This window comes from Scardinius erythrophthalmus (genome assembly GCF_964197995.2).
Source record: "Scardinius erythrophthalmus genome assembly, chromosome: 12".
In the NCBI taxonomy this organism is placed as follows: Eukaryota; Metazoa; Chordata; class Actinopteri; order Cypriniformes; family Leuciscidae; genus Scardinius; species Scardinius erythrophthalmus.
This window is the reverse complement of record NC_138232.1, coordinates 17,842,994-17,863,005: the sequence shown is the minus strand read 5'-3', so window position 1 is coordinate 17,863,005 and position 20,012 is coordinate 17,842,994. Positions and strand designations below refer to the sequence as shown.

The following is a 20,012-nucleotide window of genomic DNA, read 5'->3' as shown; positions in this document are numbered from 1 at the left end:
AGGGATGATGTACAGGCTAATAACTAAAAATGTCATTGTTAGTCAAGTTTTTAAATAAAACTGAATGATATAGGCATATTCGATATAGTAGGCTACTACCACAGTATATACTCTGAACGAGACTGATGTTCTACAGTTCTCATATCATTTCTCCAAATTTCATTACTTAAAGTGAGGATAAACTTAATAAAGACCTCGCTCTTTTACCGTCTGCAGCTGCTGAGTGAAGAAACCTGAGCGCTGATTCCTTTGAGCGCAGAGGGAAGGCAGTAGATCAGTAGATCATGTGATCTGTTTGCATATCAAGGTCGCCATTTTGCAGGAAAGTTTGGGAATTTCGGGCACACTAGAAGAAAGAGGAAGTGTTGCGCTGAAGAAGTTTCGATTACGGACGTGCGGGGATCCAGGACTCCAGTCAGAAGGGAACGGGAGAGATGTATGGACGGCAACCCGTCTACGAGTGAACTTTACTTGCATTCCAACAGGGATTATTAGTATTTCTGCCAATTCTACCACTTCCATTGCAACAGACCGGAGGCAATTTTTTCCAAATATTTGTAATGCACACCGCGATTTTCTGATTTACTCCATTCATTCGTCTGCAGAAAGTTGATAGGCTATAAGTCCAGAGTTGTATGAAAGTGCCTACGGGTTCCTGCCGCCTCTGACAGCAGGTTATGAGTGAAGTGGTCGTTTATAGTTTTTTATTGTATTGGTGGATTATTGCTATTGATCTTTCACCCTCACATGTCTCTCTGACCCGCTCAGCGATCACTGCCAAATCAAAGTGACGCGACTCAAAGTGAAAGTGATCGGTCATTCATTCCAATGCTTTACAACAGTCGCCTTTTAAAAAGTGTGGGACTTTGAATCTCTGAGTCTTGATCATGCCAGTGAGAAAGAAAGGTGAGGTGTCTTTAAAAATGCAGCCTGTATAGGCAATATTTTAGTAGGCTATATGAGTGAAATATAGATATTTTTTCTTAATCTATATTTTAAACATCTTATTTTGTTCTGTTTGGCCAGTGTTTTTCAGCAGATTTGTATATGATTTCATTTTATTTTTTTTTCAGATGCTCAGAGGGCACTGCAGCTTCTGGAGGAATACAGAACTAAACTCAGTCAGACTGGAGACCCTCATCTCAGACTTTCAATTGAGAGAGTCATCGACATATTTCAGAGCACACTCTTTCAGGCTCTTATAGGTAAGTTGCTGTTAGAACAACCAATTTTTTTCCTCGAGGAAGTTTCTTTGCATTTTGTCTTCTGTGCTGAAATGGTGGAACAGGTTTGACTTCAACATTATTTGTGTTTGACAAGTTCAGCAGTGTGTTACAACGGCATTATTTTTGTTTTTTATTTAACTGCAAATAAAGGTGTTGACGCACAGCATTTTAAACTTGTGGGAATGTTTTTCTCACATGACAATTAGAGAAAATTGAAAGAAGCAGGGTTTCAATACTCACGGAAAGCATTATAAAAGGGATAGTACACCCAGAAATGAGAATTGTCATGAGTAGCCTACCCAAACAGTGGATGGACCATCAACTATTTGGTTACTCATATTCTTCAAAATATCATATTTTGTGTTCAGCAGAAAAAATAAATTCATACAGGCTTGGAACAACTTGAGGATAAGTTAAATGATGTCATAATTTTCATTTTTGTGTCAATTATCCCTTTAGGTTTTAGAAAAATCATGGGCATTTTGGGTTTTGCTTTGTTGTTTTCATATAGTAAAGTATTTATTTAGACCTTATCCAGTAATTACAAGGCATGGACAAGTGATGGAAATGGAAGAGGTATATGTTTTTTCAAAAAGTGTCTTGGATTAAATTAGTTGGGAATAGACTAAACAGTGTTTTGTGTTTAATTATTTCAATTAATTTGTCTAATTTTCATCAATTTAGGAAAATCTTTCGCTTTTAAGCTGGGACCTTTGGGAGTTTATGTAATTAAGATAAAATGGAAGAAGAAATTTCGGTGATAAGCACTGTTACAAAGTCCAACGGAACAAATCCGGAAATAACTATGAAGTAATAACTTGTATATTTGTTTTATACTGCCTGCTCTGTGCACAGTGTTAGTGTGCATCTTTAAAAGGTTGTGGTGAGATATTTGACAAATGGATTTTTGCAGTTTCGTGGCCTACCCTATTGTAATTTAGAACATCTTTGTATGCCCACACTGACTTGACAAATCAAATCAAAGCACAGCACAGTGGTGCATACTTAAATCCCTCAATACTTAATTAAGAAGCATTTGAAATGCATCATTTCTCTATTTAGTTTCCAGTTATGCTGCGCTCAGTGGGTTACAACTCAGTGCATTCTTACCATTATGTTTCCATGATTTGAACTCCTCATTTTGCTTGGCCTGTTCTCTGTATGAATCCATGGAAGTGCTGTTAACAACCATAAAGAGTATTTGTGTTTCATGGTGTTATTATTAGTCCAGCGTATTATTAGTCCATCTAGTCTGTGTTTTAGGCTGAAAACATCTATAAGGACTCAACAGTATCTCTGAAAAAATAAATAAAAAATAATAATGATTTAATCATAATCTCATGCCACTGCACACAGAAATCCTTAGTGTGTTACATGCATGTGTGGGAAGACATGGTGTGCAGTGCAGCCTACTTTTACAAAAATGTAAAGATGAATTCAGTTTACATTTTCAAATCAATTCTGTACTGCTGTGTTGAAGGCAGCATAATGGTTAATGGATGGCTCCTTTTTTGATGCAGCCATAATATATCTTTGGTGTAGATAGCGGTAGTCTGCAGCCATTTATAGTATAGTATACAGTACAATACTTAAACTCAGTAATATTTGTACATTTTGTATTTTAATAAATTAAATGATTTTGCTTGTAAATGTCTCCCTGTATCCCTTTATTAATGTAAAACACATTATTTGATAAATTTGCACTGCGCCCCTAAAGTGTTTTAGTGCGCATGCATTGTATGGATGTCTCTGAAAAATGTGTATAAATTTGTTCTGGTAATGTGGAATCTGTATTTTCATGAAAGTTTGATTCTGTGAACATTTATAGGGATTATAGCTGTATTGGTGGCTGGCTATATAATCTCATGTAGGCTACTTCATTATAACCTGTTAATTCTTTCAGATATCCAGGAATTTTATGAAGTGAGCCTCCAGGATAATGAGGATAAGCCCATAGAGCCATCAAGCCTTAAAACCAGAGAACCTTTTCCTCCTGTTAACGAATGGAATCTCTCTGGCCCTCCCAGCACCACTGGACCAACAGAAACTGTGCCCAACATCTGTACTCAAAGCGAAGAGGTAAGCAGAATATTATGTTGTTATATATGCTTAATAGAAGTGCATGTTTGCTGTATGCAGTACATGTATCTTGGATGTTGTTATTGATTTTCTGCATGCAGAGTAATTGCTGCCAGTTATGACACCATGATGCTGAAACGGACAAGAATAAATGGTTTTATTCTTGTGAAAGTAGTTGTTATTCATTCAATGATTCATTCAAAAATAGTGATTCATTCTGAATGAAGCAGTACTTATGTGTTGCTCATATAAATGCAATGGTTGATCCTTCTTCAGGTTGGTAGACCATTTTCATTGTAGGATCAAAAATAGACAAGGTAACTGGCATTGTTGTCTAAAATTTAAGTTAAATTAACTTTTTGTTTTTGAGTTGTGTTGATATTTGGAAGAGCAGGATGATTGTGAATGTTATATTGCTTCACTATAGAACTTGGATTGTGGTTGGTATCTGTATTTGTAGAGTAGTGCTGTGTAAGATCATTCAGAGACACATCATAATGTTATTTTTTTAAAAATCATGGTAATGATTCAGCTCTGGTGAACCTACTTCAGAACCTCAAGGTATTTGTTAAACTTGTGCTTAACAGGAAATTGAGGATGTAATGCCCCTTAAACGTACACTATGTAATTTTTTTCGCCGCTAGGGGTCGCTAACCTCTTACAGTAACAAAGGCATAGTTTGATGACGCAACATTTGCTAAGAATTATGGATCTTGTCGTCAACGTCAAGCCGACCGATCTAATAATGACTGAATACATCGATGCTTTTATCATGACTGTGATATGAAGCAGTTCGGGATTGCTAAGAGACAGCTATCAGCTCCACACGCGGCGCGAGTCCCGCGGATATAAAAGGAATATGGACATTTCATTCTACCGAACTACACGCAAGTGCAGAATTACAACTCACAGGTCAGTTTATTAGACAAATTAAACTTGTGAGGTAACGCAGCGCTGTTTCACCTGGTCTAACATTACACTATCACACTAAACTGCATTTAAATGTGTTGAAATGTAGGCCTATGTGTTAGTTTGTCTGTATGAGACTAGCAGTAAGCTAGCATTTTATCATTGTTGAACTATATAACATTGAATAGTTTTATGTAAATGTGCTCACCTGTTTAATAAAGTACATGTAGGAGCGGTCGAAGTCTCGGACGTGGAGCTCTCGTTTATATACTGTCTATGGGAGCTCTCGGCATCTCGAAAACACCGCGCTGATATTGATTCACGTTTTAGTTCTCCTTTTTTATCCAAAGTCTGCTTGCCATGGTCCATAATGTTTGAACGAAACAATAACAGCGTGCAAATAGACATTGCGAACTACACTGTCCACATCTGTCGCCTTGGTTACTATCAGAGAGCTCTGGTTCATAGCTCTGGTTACCATGGCAGTACCAGCGGAAACCAGGGACAACGCGGATATGACGCCATTGACTGCGACAAAACGGAAATAAAGAAACGTGCCGTGTCTTCGAATTAAATTAAAATTTCTCCTGGTTTGAAAGTTGTTGGAAACAGTCGGGATAATGTAAGAAAAAATATAAAAATATATAACATAGGTATAGTGATTTTTGCTATTTTTAAAGCAAAGAAGTTACATATTGTGCCTTTAATTAATATGCATAATTCGGAATGTGAAGTTTTAAACATTTGACTAAACAGATTGCATTTTAAATGTGTTACTTTATGTAGGAGTTCTGTGACTACAGAATCTTTAGAGTTACCTTGTTATTTAATAATGTTAATATCTCATTTAAATTGTATAAGGACTGGTCATGCATTTTTCATTTAAATTGTTGCTCACGTTGTCGAGAGTGGGTAGACTTTCCTTCCATTGGGATTGGAAGTGATCTGCCACACTTTGGATAAAAAGTGTTTTAACAATGCATAGCAGTCTCATTTCTATGAAGTCTCAAATGAATCAGATGAGTGTTTGAATGTAGATAATTTCATGTTTCCACTGGCAGTCTGGCACAGAGGATGTGCTTATAGCTTTGTGGTGTTTTATTTTTTCCTTCAAACCTCTGTCTCTCCACAATGATTGAAAGCATGTAAGAAACTGTAATTGGGTCTAACATACCCTTTTCAAATATTTTTGTGTTTAACTATAGCTTTCTGGATATATTTATGGAACTATAGTTTCAAATGAATGCACTCTCAAACTTTTAGTAAGGGTAGTAGTAGCTTTAGAAATGTGTAGATATTGTAACAAAGCTTCCCCCCCCCAAAAAAAATATTTGTTTGATTAAATGAAGGGCTGCTGTAAGGATCGGTTAGTATCGACCAGTTTGCACTATTTTTCTAAAGGCCTGTTCACACCAAGGACGATAATGATAAAGATATAGTTCTAAAAATCATTCTCAATATTAAAGAATAGCTGAGTTCACACCACAGTGCTATAACGATAACGGCATAGATAAACAATATCGTTGGAACACTTTGAGAACGATTTTATCCAGCTGATGAACATAACTTTTGACAGCCAATCAGAATCCATCCTGTTGTAATGAGCTGAAGCATTTAAAGTGATGGACAAGCAAGCGCTGAGAATAAACAGAACCATATTGCAGAATTAATTGAACTTTTACATCATTTTGTTGTTGTTTGCGCGTCACCTCAAACATTTAGTGACTTTTTAGACATTTAGTCATTTAGTGACTCCATGTCTAATTGCAAAACATGAAGTCCACTGTTTGATGCTGAAACAGCAGAGTGAGGGCAGAGGCGTTTTAATGCTCGCGGTTACCCACACAGTGACGTGCTGTTGGAGCGCGTGTGTCCAGAGGTGAGCGGAGCACATTATGCTGGCCGGTCTCCCCGCGGTGCTCTTATCAACTCTGAATGCGCGTCAATATGAGTGCAGGCGTCCTCCTCCTCAGCATCCCCGACACACAGCTGAAAAGAAACATGAGGTGATGCAATCTTGACTTCTCTGGGTATATGGACGCGTACGTTTGCTCAACTGAGAGTAAGTTCATGTCGCGCGCACAATGCATTCATGCATATGCATTCGCATATTTTAGCGACAGGATTAGAGCAGCTGCAATTAGATGCTGAGAGGTCGCGCTCTGAAGAATGGACTGTTTATGTATCGTTAGCACAAAGGTAAGAAGGCATCTGGAGTATTTTTTTAATATACAGTTTATTATAATGAAACAGTGGCTGTAAGATTAAGACAGATTTAACTTTAATACTTATTGGTTACAGTACTATGGCTAGGAGCTTTACAGATGGTATGTTTATTTGTTATACATGAATCACATTTGCTTCAAATGAGCATTCACAAAGTTCTGTCTATCTGTCTAATATTTTTCAGTTTAATAAGAAAAATATGCTGCAAAATGTTGCCAAACTGTGAAGTGTGCACTGATTAGTTATTTAGTTAGTGAGACAGGGAGTGAGAGTATTTTTTTTATTTTTTTTGCTTAATTTCTCAAAGAAGAAGATTTAGAATGGATCCGATGTCCATATAGGCAAGAGTTACACACCTGCATTTTATAACTAAAGTGATTTACTTAAGTTTTGAGAGCTGTTTAGGTTGATTAGTGCTGTATGAACAAAGCTATTAACTGTTGTCATTCATATCTATGACAAACGTATGGCATGAGGTGCATGCTTTGCAGATAGTCTTTGCTGTCAATCACTTGTGTTAGGGCTTTCAGCATCTCCTAGATTAAGATAAAATGGTGGTGTGGTTGCAGAGAGAATCAAAACTCCTTTTGAGTGATAGCATGGAGGAGAAAGAACTGGGAAAAAACTAGACCATATTTTTTTGGCTGTACATCTGAGAGCATGAAATCAGCTGGAGATGCCTGACAATTTGGATTAGAAATTAGAATAAAAAAATGTAATCAGTAAAGATGCATTACGAAGTGTTGATGTTTACTATTTTTATCTTTTATGCTATTGGCTTTACTGAAGGCTAATGTGAGTTTGAGATGGGGTGTATGCTGCTGTGTATATACAGGACAATATTTCTTTATGCATATGTGTGTTTATATATAGCCTGTGTGTGTGTGTGTGTGTGTGTGTGTGGTGTGATAAATAAATAAATAAATAAAAAAAAAAAAAAAAAAAAAATATATATATATATATATATATATATATATATATATATATATTACTATTGATTATTTATTTATTTATTTATTTAATCGTTTATTAATTTATTTTAATAACTTAATTATTTAACTTAATTAATATTAATAACTTAATTATTTATCGATTCATCTTAGTTAATGGATTGATGATTGCATGTCACCACCATTGCTGTGTTGTTGTTGTTTGTTTTACTGTATCCTCTATGTTATCTGTGTTAATGTTCAATGTGGCTCCCTTGAGTGCTAAACAAATTCCCCTCGGGGCAATAAAGGTTTCATTCATTCATTCATATATATATAAAGTTTATATAACGTAAACAATATTTAGGGACGAGGGCAGTGTGGCACAAATGTCTGTCACTCTAGAATTAGGTTCATTTCAGGGTGTTCTTAGGCTACTTGAATATGAGTACTTCCGAGTGGGTGGAATTTGTAAAAGGTGTTTGAAAGATAAAGCTGTTTTCATCATTTAATGCCAATTATGATCACTCACCACCATAACAGCATGTTGAAGTGTTTTAAAAACCCAGGCATCTGTAATTACTGAAAGAAATTAGCATAATGAGATCATAATCTACTGGTTTTTATCCATTACCAGAATTTATTCAACTGGCTCAGTGTGTTTAAGCGCACACCTGCACCAGAGAGTCCTCTAGAATTCAACAGTTATCACAGGTTCGCAAGTAAAGAGGATGTTTGCAGAGTGTGGAACACTTGCAATGTCTGAACACTGACAGGCATGCACTTGAAATATGCTAAACTTAGGGTTATGTAATGTGCTGCTTTAGAAATGCTTTTTCTATCTGGAGTGCGTTATATTTGTCTGGAGTGGCAAAAGCAGAACATCTGTGCTGCTGCAAATGCGCAGCCATGACCAACCCTCTACCTGAGGGCAAATCACCCAGGGCTCTCCTTTAAAATCTAGCATGCTTGAACTTCCATAGACTTTCCTGTTCTCATACAAACAATTGACCAGTTATGGATTTACCGTGGGAGTTATACGTTGAATTTGTGATTTGATCATTTTGCATGGTCTTAATTAAGGCGAGAGTTATTTTCTAGATATATCATGACATTTAAAATTCACTGCATGGTTTTGCACATGCATTTTTTTTTATTTTTTTTTTTTAACAAGAATGCCATTGGGTGTGCAGTGTAAGTGTTTTAAGTATGTATTTTAGTCCTGCTTTTTACTGAGTGGTTTGCCATTTTCAAGAACCTCTCTTTGAAGAACATAATAAGCATGGTTTGCAGAGAGTGTCACACTGTCAGTTTTATGTGACTGGTGTGGATGTGACTAAAATATGTCAGGTCCTGTCCTGAATTCAGTCTTAGAAAGATGCAGTCAATTAGCTTTTTTTTTTTTTTTTTTTCAGGTGCTGCTGATTAATTAAAGGGGCAATAATTTATACTTTTCATTCCTCCCCCCTAAACATAGTTTAGTTCTGCATGACCATTGTTCTCTCTGGTCTTGACTCTGGTCTTTAACTAAAATATTATGTATTTTGCCCAAATATTTTTTTTTCCGTTGGAGGTGGGAGAAAAACCTGAAAAAGGTTCCAAAAGCGGGTTTTCACAGTGATGCCATAGAAGAAACAATTTGGGTTCCTCAAAGAAATGTTTCATAAAGAACAATTTTTTTTTCTTACTTTGAAGAACATTTGAATAATCCAATTAACCTTTTTTCCTCAATAAAGAACCATTTTTTAAAATGGAAAGAGTCCATAGATGTTAAAGTTTCTTCATGGAATCATGGACGGCAAGACTGTAAGTAGTGGTCAACATGTATTAGGACTGTCAATGTTAACGTGTTAACTCTTGAGATTAATTCAAACTATTTGAGAGGACAGCCATTTGTAGTGGTGTCCGAAACCATAGTGGATGTTATTAAGTGCAGTCAGTCATTCAGTCCTTCAATGCACCGCAATAACGTACAAACGATGTACGTGCAAAGGCTAGAGAATACCCATAGTGCACTGTCAGAGTCGTGCGCCAAATAAATTCGTTTTCATTCACTCCCTCAAGTGAACTATATTAGTGGACTACTATAGGGAATAGTGAATGATAGGGGATAGGGGATTGAGTATATGTTACGATTTCGGATACAGCCTAGAAGTCGGGAGTATCACACTGAGCATTTACAATGTTGCGAGCACCTGTAACCCTTCTATTTTAGAAATTTCTATTCTAACCCTTTAACCTGTTTACGTTCAGATCATTTTAAGATGCTAAACTCCGGGAAAATTTTCAGTCCATGATACAGTAAGCAAATTCATTCAAACAATCAGAGATGGTATGAGAATTTAGACTTACTTTGTATTTCCAGTGAATTATACATTCCAGTACATTTCGCTTTAAAACACGAGCTCTGTCATATTCTGTGATATTCAAGCTCCCACGCATCGTGCTGTGTGAAATACAGACTAAACTGAACATCAAAACATCCCATCCCATGGCCAGATGATACACAAACTGCTGTCCTTTGCTGGATAACTTTACCAGGTAGATGCTGGTTTTCTTTTTGATGGGTAGGTAAAGACAATTATGGTGACGCATAGGAGTCGGACAGTAAGCATGTGTGAGCCTGTTATAATGATGCGAAACAACAGTGTATGTGTGCTCTCGACACACTGATGTTCATGTGGTCCTGTTCGGTATCGCAACTTGACTTGTCTAAAATGTAATCAAGCTCTTTACTGTTGTACACATATTGTACACTGTGAATTCTGAAAAGGTTTTCCTGTAATGTTTTTTTTTTTTGGGGGGGGGGGTGTCTCCATGTGTCCTTTTTTTGGGAAGACGAATATTTATGTTGAAAAGGTGTGTTTTGTTGTTGTTGTTTTTTTACCCAGAAAATAGTTTTGCAAAAATCACCCTCCAATCTGATGATTTACTTTGCTGGATATAGCAAATGATGAAAAAATAAACATGGTAAACAAGATAAACGGTTTATGCTTAATTTCACGATAAGTGAGTGATTATTCACGATTAATCTCATTTAATCGTGATCAAAAAAAAAAAAAAAAATATATATATATATATATATATAAATAAAATATAATATGGCATTTTTAATTATTGGCATCTGTATAAGTGTCCTAAGTGGGATTTCTAGTGCATTTATTCCCATTATCTGTCTTATAGTTTGTTTTCTTTGTTTAACAGTTCTTTCTGATAAATTCTTACTATTATTAGAAATTGAATGGCAAACACTGTAATACTTTCTTGTATATCATCGGTATACAGCTAATATGCATTTATATAATTTAAGCAATTCTTTAAATATAATAAATATTTAATTCTACAAATCTCACATACTTTAGCAAATCCAGAGGTTAGATCCTCTGAGGTGCATGTGTAGCTTGCATAAAAACCTTTGTGCTTGACTTAGTCCAAGCTGTGTGAATGGTATGTGGACAGGAGTTCTGCTGTCACTGGACTCACGCATGTGACAAATTTTACATCCTTGATTTCAAACCATTCTGCACTATATCCAGTTGGCCGCGGTTTTATATAGAACATTAAAGGGTTCTGTCTGTCGCTTCATGTGTAGAGCCTTAGGGTTCCCATCATGGGATCATTTTATGGGTGTAGTTTCAATTTTATTTTTAACCAAATTTTATGAATTAAGCAGCTGGTAAACATACTTTATCAATAGAAAAATTGAAATAACCAGTTAAACATGAAAGTATTATGCAGTCATTAAGGAAATTGATCCTTATTGAGTCAAGAACCCCACTGAACCAAAGAGTACGTCATATTCACGGTGCTGTAATGTAAAATTACCATTAGTTGGTCTATTTTGAGAAAATGTAAATATAACTTCCTTTATATTCATTTGTGAGCATAGGAATTTCTTTATTTGTGAAAATACTACAATAGGATTACAGAAGGTCTGTTTATTTTACAGATTTTTTAAGTTAAAGTTATCATTTCATATTAATACATCTTTTAATTATCTATTTGTAATTTAGTAAAAAAAATGTAATTGCAGCATGTGCTATTTACTATCTTTTTAATTAAAAATATCATACTTATTGGCTTTATATTGTCCGCTCTGGTTTCTAAGATATCATTGGCATCAGCTAAAAAAAAAAAAAAAAAAAAAACATGAGCATGGGTGGTCTGGGGATGGAGTTTTCAGTTAGAATGTCTACATAGTAAACAAAGAAAAACGTTTATTTCAAGCTCTTATCATCATCATCATCATCATCATCATCTTGTTGGCTTGACGCCTAACTGATTAAATCAACCTGTTTTGACACACTATAATTCTATTCTATTTTAAGCTAATGTGTTCCATCAACAAAGTCCTGAAATAGTTGTGGACCTGCACAAATATAATTTTTATGGATAACCATCAAAACTCACATTATCCTGGGATTTGTGGATTTTGAGAGGTTCTCTCTCAGGGCTCTGGCCGGGTTTATTTGTGTTCTCTTGGTTTTCAAGATTGTGTTTTGCAGATGTGTTTTGAATTTTCAGTCAATGATATCCTAAAGAGCAGCAACTTATTTTTGGAACATTTCTGGAACTTTTTAAAGATTTTATTCAAGCTGCGGTTTAATTAACTTCAGTAGCTTAGTATGTGTGTTCAGAGATGTTCTTATGTTCTTAGTGGTCTTCCACACCTACTTAGGGGGTCTTAAGAGTGCTGTTGACAAACCATTCTTAACTTGTACAGTATACTCATTTACAATAAATAAATAGGACTTTGTGATACAAATTAAATGCATGTATGAAGTTACAGTTTTTGAGTTGTATGCTTTATTATTGTTCCTTTAAGTTGTTAGAGTAAAATTTCAGCCTTGGCTCACCCTTTAAGCTCTAAGTAGCTTAGCATTTATCCCTTAATTGTCTTTGGAAAGACCTATTTTTGACTGTGCGAGAATTTGATCTTTGTCTTGGTCAGCTGAAATACATTTGCTACAAGAGTAAGCTGTGGAAGTGTTAATGAGCAGTTGCTTTACTCGAGGTCATTGCGTGGTGTAATTTGTTGAAGACTGGAGAGGACATCCCCGACTAAATGGAGGATTCAGAAGAGGGACAGAATGTAAAGTATCTTGCTTTTAAAAATAATTGCTCATGTGTTATGCCGTTGTTATTTTTTTTTGTCTTTGAGTGCCCTTTATAGAGATAAATATTGCTTGGTTATCCTGTTAAGTATTTTCGTGTGGACCATGTAAATGTGGATGTTGTGTACTCTATAGGCTATGTGAAACGAAGAGATTTAAAGACTTGGGGTCCATTTCAAATATAATAATGGGCTATACATATACTGTACAAATGAAGCAACTATTATACAAATCTTGTTGTTAAGAATTGTATCTTATTACAGTTATGTCTAACTGTGAATTAAAAATAACTGAGGATGGGAATATTAGTGATTTTTCCGGAAATTTGGGTAAGTGGCACCATGAGGAGGAAGTGATGTTGCTGTTTGTTCCAGTTTGAAGCTCTGTGTCTCGTTCTTCTGAATGTAGGTCTCTTTAGAAGTATGATCAGAGGTTTTACACGAGTCCTGCCTCTAACAGCCTATTTCTTTCAGCAGGAAAGACTGTCAGCTGAAAATATAGCACAAACTCACATTCTTATAAGTTGTGCATTTGCATTCTCAAACACAAGCCCATTCTGAAATTGTTCAATGTTAAAGATTGTCCTCATAACTAATGCTATATCACCTGAAAAATGTATGAAGCGTCTTGTGTGTTCTGTCCTGAATATGAACATTTGGCAGTGCTTTGTTGCGTCGCTGTGGTTGAACTGAGATTTCATACAGTGTGGTTGTACTGCTGTGGTGATGTCAGCAGGGGTCACATAGGTCAGCGAGGTGATGCGTGTGTGTGTGTGTGTGTGTGTCGGTGTCTAGAGCTGCTGGGGTGAAAGCAGGTGGGAGCCGGCGGCGCTGTGTGTGAGTCCTGCACTCACACTTCCACGCTTAATGAGTCACTTCCCATTCACTTCCACTGGATTTCTCACTGCCCCCACATACACACATTAGTGCTGAATGCTGTTGCTAATTTTTTATTTTTTTTTAACTTTTTGATGATTTTTTTTTCTTTCTTTTTTTTTCTCCATTTGTGTTTATATACGGTTCATCTTGATATTTGTGTTTATATACGGTTCATCTTGATATTTGTGTTTTGGCTATGCAGTGGTTTGAAGGGTGAATGTGATCATCAAGCATTTGCGTTCTCTGACTTCATCTCACTCTTGTGACTACATGCGGTACTCTGTGTCCCCATTCTTTCTCTCTCTGTCTTTCATGTACGCTGTGGCGAGCTTGCCGAGTGGGTGACGCGTATGGGGAGATCTAGTCTGGTGCAGTGAGACCCCCAGCTGCTATGTCTTGACTATCATGCTGTTGGCTGTCTGCCTGAGTTTGGACTGAGGAAGCACTATTTGTTGTTCTTGTGGAACACTATTTCCACAAACATAGTAGACGTACAGAGATGGTCAAACACTTAGCTATAAAACCGCCAGACACAAACTGCATCTGATTTATGGTATTGTACACTATCGTTCAAAAGTTTGGGGTTCGTATGATTTTTTTTTTAAAGAAATAATTATTACTTATTACAATAAGAACTTATTATAATGAGAATTATTCAGCAAGAATGCATTAAGTTGATCAAAAGTGTCAGTAAAGACTTACATTGTTGCTATTTTTTTTATTTCAAATAAATGCTGTTCTTTTGAACTTTCTATTCATCAAATTCATCTTGTAAAAAAAAAAAAAAAAACGTTTTCCACAAAAAAATATTAAGCAGCACAACTGTTTTTGTAACATTTATAATGGTTCTTAATCACCAAATCAGATTTCTGAAGGATCATGTGACACTGACGATTCAATGAAGAATAATGGCTAAATAGATGGTGAAAATTCAAATTTACCATAACAGGAATAAATGACATTTTAAAACGTATTAAAATTATTATAACATTTGGCAATTTTACTGTTTAAAAAAAAATGCTTTTATTTAATGTGTTTCAGGAACATTTAAAGGGGTCATATAATGCCATTTTTGTACAAGCTAATATGATTCTTTAGGGTCTAAATTAAAAGTTTGTAATATACTTTAATTAAAAATTCTCATTAACATTGTAAGAAAACACTAATTTTACCTGGTCAAAAACAGCTCTGTTTTCAGCACGCCGTTTAAGTGCATGTGTCTTTAAATGATAATGAGCTTTGCTCACCCCGCGTCAATGCTTTGGGCATATTCCCTTCAAAAACAAAACTCAGCCACTGCGTCTTCAGCGGTTTGGATTTAGGAACATCAAAATGACTGCTGTGTTCCTTATTACACCCAAGAACAGAACACCACAATCGCTTAGACGCCATTCTGCTCCAGCATATCAACAATGCATACCTGTCAATTTGGGTACCAAAATACGGGAGACCTGGGGGGGGGTTCAGTTCAAGCACATGCGGTTTCATGTCATCTATACATTACACACCCGACACCCCATCGCCAAATCATAGAAAAATTCAGTTAAGACAGTTGTATTCATCTTAACAATACACAACAAATCAATATACAGAAAAACAGATTTCTAAAATAAGGTATAGGCCACAAATCTGTGAGTAGGCTACAGTTTTTCAAAACTGAACAGGTGATGTTGTGTAATATTCGGTTACTGTAAGAAACTGTTCTAGGTGGAGTTTACTGGTAGGCTACTGAATATTACACATCACCTGTGTAGCCTACACCATTAACTGGAATAGATTTTCACTGGAACTGAATATTACATCCAAATATTGTTATGTAATCAATCAGCATATTGTTGTGTAACTTCACCTATTGGAACAGTATTTCACAATTTTTCACAGGAACTGAATATTACAAACAACGATTGCGAAAAAACGATTTACAAAACAACGATTGCGAAAGCGTGCACGGGTTATGAATTTGTTCACTGTTACGCGTTGTACGTATTTATTTTTTTTATTTTTTTTTTCTGTATAGTTCTATTTTGTTAATAAATTTTGCATTCTATTTTGGCTTTCTCGTGTGTCCCTATTTTTGTTGTGTCCCTTTTGAGCCACGGGGGCGAAACGGGTATGGATTGAAAAACCAAAGCAACTGTAGGCTATGGTTTACAAATCTGAGCACAGCTGAGACTTTTTCTTTGGTAGCCTACTTTTGGCGTAGGATATACGCTACGCCTATATAAGGTCAGGCTGCGATGTCAAATGTATTCCCAGGAATAAGTGATGCGCTTTCCGCTTTTAAAGTTTTATAAAATAAGTAGCCTATATGGCTTGAATGGTTTAAAAGCATTGACAAAAACGGATGCTGCGTTAATTGCATTAAATATTTACTAAACACGAGTCTTTTCCCATTTCTTACAATAACGCTTATTCAACTTCCCGCGTCTACTACCTGCGCAGATATCGACGGCACAACTGGGTTGTAGGTTGCCAGGTTGAGCTCACAAATGGGTTGAAATTTGTATGGTGTGTTGATTGCGAGAGTAGGATGGGTTTCATACAAGATCTGGCAACTGGACAACCTTGGAATAATATATTGATGTGATTATTCATATAACGACGTTTGGGCCATACAAATAACGGGAGTTTCACGAGAGAAATTACAAAACGGGAGGGGGGCAGGAGATAGGTGTGAAATACGGGAGACTCCCGGGGAAAACGGGAGTGTTGACAGGTATGACAATGCACTATGATGACAGACAGCTCGCTCACGAGTGAGGGCGGGTCTGTGTTTAAACGCTGCTGTCAATCAACAATCATGGGAGGGGCATCGATTTTGTGACATCACTGTGAATGGCTTGATTTGAGAGAGGGTAAAACATATAAGGAGATTTAAAAAAAAAAAACACTGGATGGATTTTTATCATTTTATAATGGTTGTGTACAGGCACTGCCAACACACATTTCAGTACAATCAACTTGCAAAAGTGCATGTACCATTATATGACCCCTTTAAAAAATCTTACCGACTTAAACTTTTGAATGCTAGTGTACTGAATTCGGTGAAGAACTTGTTTCTTGGCCATGGGTGTAGTGCATTCTTTAAGTATGGAGGTATACTGTGTAATGAAAATGCATACCTGTTGTTATGAACGGCTCAGTCAGCCTCTTTGATTTGAGTCCAACCACTGATCCAAAAATGATTCTGATGTCTGAAAACACTTAAAATGATTGCTAATCAAACACGGAAGAGTAGGCTACTCATTTAATGTCATCCAAACTTTTTAAACTTTTTTTACATGAAATGTTATATAAGCATACTAATTTAGCATATTTATTAGCCTATTAGCTTAGCCTAAACCCTACACAAATGTTCATTTAAGTTAACTTTTCGAGCAGGCTTTAGCTACTTTCCATTTGAAAGTAGTTGGTAACAATCTGCATTTAACATGCTAACAACAACTGCAAAAAGACCCAATCAAAGTGGTTATGACATTCCTTCTTATTATAGCTTTCATGTGCTCCTGAGGTTCCCTTATAGCATTCGATTTTTTTTTTTTGCTCTCAAAATAGTTGTATATTTGCAAAATGTTTTCCACCTTTATTGTGGCTTTGTTAGAAACGCTCCGTTTTGGTGCTCTGTCTTTAAGACTCATCAGTAATCGCCCTCTTGATTATGATTGGCTAATTTCATTGCATCTCTCAGCTTCTCACCTCACTGCTCACCTTTTATATAATGGCGTTTTACCCCTGCATGGTACGGCGCGGCACGACGCTGCTCGCTTCGCTTTTCTATTGCAGTGTAGTACCGCTTCAAAGTGGGTGGGATTATAGGCTTATTGTTATAGTTGCTGAAAAACATTTTCATTCCTGGTCGCGCCATCCAGCTCTCGCTGGATCCGCTCCTTGGCTACCAATGAGAGGAACGTCTGCACCTCATCTACTGACCACGATTTCTTTTTTCAAGTTTATTTATTTCTTTTTTCAAGCAAGTTGTTTAAAAAAAAATTTGTGAATAAATAATACTGCGGTGGCTGGTACTGACTATTTAAATCTAACAGGTTTGGTGTCTCGTGTTGCAAATCCAATGACGCTGGTAGTGACGGTTTGGTGTCTCGTGTTGCAAATCCAATGACGCTGGTAGTGACGATTCTCTCTGACCAATCAGTGATCTGTAGTGTTTTCACGTCACATTTTAGTATCGGTACGGCAGGCTTGGAACCTCAACAGAAGTGGTACCGAAGCGTACCATGCAGTGGAAAAACGCCATAAGTGTGGTTGATGATTTGTTTAAGAGATGGTAGATGGATAAAGTTGAAAAGGTGAAATGAGTTTCAAAAAATGCTCTTTTTGCAGTGAAATGTTTTGTTTTATGTCTGAAACCTACAGCAGGGCTCAACATTAACGCTTGTCCGGGACAAGTGTATCTTTTGAAGGGACAAGTAGCCTAATTAGAACGGCAATAACAAAAAAAAAACTAGGGGATCACTAAAACGAGAGAATGATTCTGATTTTATTACATTTATTTCAAGTTGTGATCGATAGTGGATAATAAATGTATTTCTGACGCTAACAAGGTTGCTCTGTTGAGGCTCGCACAGCCTCTCGAGGAGAAATCTAAACAAATTACTGCAGTGCACACACAACTCGGTTAACAACGGACTGCCTATAAAAAGGTGCTTTCAAAGGTGCTTTTATGCTCCCTTTAAAGGTGCATATCTTACACTATGCAGATTTAAATATATCAAAGCTGATTGAACACTGATGAGAATATTGCTTCAGAATAAATGATATTTATAAAAATAAAAAAAATCCGGACGAGCAACTTTTTTACTCTGACAAGTAAATGTTTACTTAGCACATGAAAAGACTTAATGTCAAGCCCTGTACAGTATGTTTTTATAGTGCATGTAAATCTGAAAATGTGATTTCTTATGTCATATCCCTTTAAATTTTAAACTAGGACTTGGTGCAATCAATCAAGTTCTATTACCTCTAAAGTAAGAACAAGTCATGTCCTGATGAAGTTGTACTCTGCTGGACCAGAGACAGGAAAAAGACAGGACTGTGTAGTATGTGTTGTGCTATTGCTGTGCTCTTATAGTTTAACTCCAGTGGAGTTGACAAGGCAGCACAGGCAATCTAATGAGACACCTGCGGTGGAGCTGGAGGCGGCTGCCCACCCCTGAGTGTGACCCCGCCGGTCTGAGACAAATAAATTACCTGTCAGTGTGTGAGTATGTAGAGTAAGACTGTCAGCTTGTTTTATGCTGCTGGCCATTGTACATTGCATATTTTAAGCATCACCACAGTCCTGGAAGTCACTCTCAGGGGACTTCACACAAACTCTCCTGAAATACAGCTTGCACAGGGGTGATGTACAGAGTTGCCAAGTCCGCTCATATGCGACTGGGCTTGTTTTTAGAAACACCACTTCTGTTCACAGATTGCTTTATTTGCCCACTTGAATGTGCGAGAGAAAGCGTTTATCTGTTGTTGTGGCAGACCGGTTGGCGCCCTCTGCAGACCCCACCCCCCAAAACCAGGGGTCTCTTATTTTGGGCTTGCTTTTCCAGACTGGGTCGCATATTGTGGGCTTGTTTTTTCAGACCAGGTCGCTTATTTCTCTAGCAAAACTTGGCAACACTGGTGATGTACTGTGCTAAGACTGATTTACATTACTGTAATATATATATGTGAGTATACATTACACAGCTTGGGGAATTGCTGTGTGTTTGGGGCAGGACTACATGATTGTGATGGAAGACGAGAGTTTAGAAGAAAGGGTGGACTGTTGAGGGAAACATGTTGTGGTGTTCAAAAGTCTGGGCTCAGTAAAAAAATAATGGTTTCACTTTCCACTAAAATATTAAGCAGCTCAACTGGTTTCAATATTGGTTTAATAATAATAAAGACATGTTTTTTGAGCACCAAATCAGAATATTTGAATGATTTTTAAAGAATCATGACACTGAAGACTGGAGTAACTGGAGCTTTTAATTCAGCTTTGCCATCACAGGAATAAATTACAATTTAAAATATATTAAAATATAAAAGTTATTTTAAATTGTAATAATATTTCACAACATTACTGTTTGTACTGTATTTTTGTATTCTGTATTTAAAAAAAAAACCTCATAACGACTCCAAACTTTGAATGTTGTTGTACATCAAAAATCTGACTGGCCTGTTATGTAACATGTATAACGTGTTTCTTGGTCACTGAGATGCCAGGATCTACTTTGGAGTTATATTCATTATCTTCTGGTTTCCTTTGAGTCAGTGAATAATGCATGCAGCCAGGGCATTGATTCTGTCAGGAGCATTATGTGCAGCCATTCAGAATTTATTTTGCAGCTCTCACAACTGTAGCTGAAATGACCAGTCATAGCTCCTCCTTGAATGTAGTATTTTAGTTTAAATGGCAGGTTAATATATACATATGTACACAACACATACATACACACACACACACACACACACACACACACACACACACACACACACATATATTGCCCATCTACTGCTGAAGTTCACTTCACAAACAAATAATGAATAAACAAATTTTAGTACCTTGTAGTGGATACAAGAACAAATTGTCAGCCAATACAATCTACAGAGGATGAGGTTGGCAGGTTATTTGTGTTATGTGCTTCCCTTTTTAGGTGA

General features: G+C 36.5%; 1 protein-coding gene across 16 annotated transcripts in view; it reads left to right on the top strand.

Annotated features, from left to right (window-relative positions):
- Positions 1-297: 297 nt before the first annotated feature.
- dlg1a (discs large MAGUK scaffold protein 1a) overlaps positions 298-20,012 on the top strand; it is a gene marked incomplete at its 5' end in the record, with an annotated part of 125,356 nt that continues 105,641 nt past the window's right edge. For all 16 annotated transcript variants that reach the window (XM_081380789.1, XM_081380790.1, XM_081380785.1 and 13 more), the window contains 3 exons: positions 298-906; positions 1,074-1,205; positions 3,130-3,305. In XM_081380789.1, coding sequence (XP_081236915.1) covers positions 888-906; positions 1,074-1,205; positions 3,130-3,305 — 327 coding nt within the window. The remainder of the gene's footprint in view (positions 907-1,073; positions 1,206-3,129; positions 3,306-20,012) is intronic.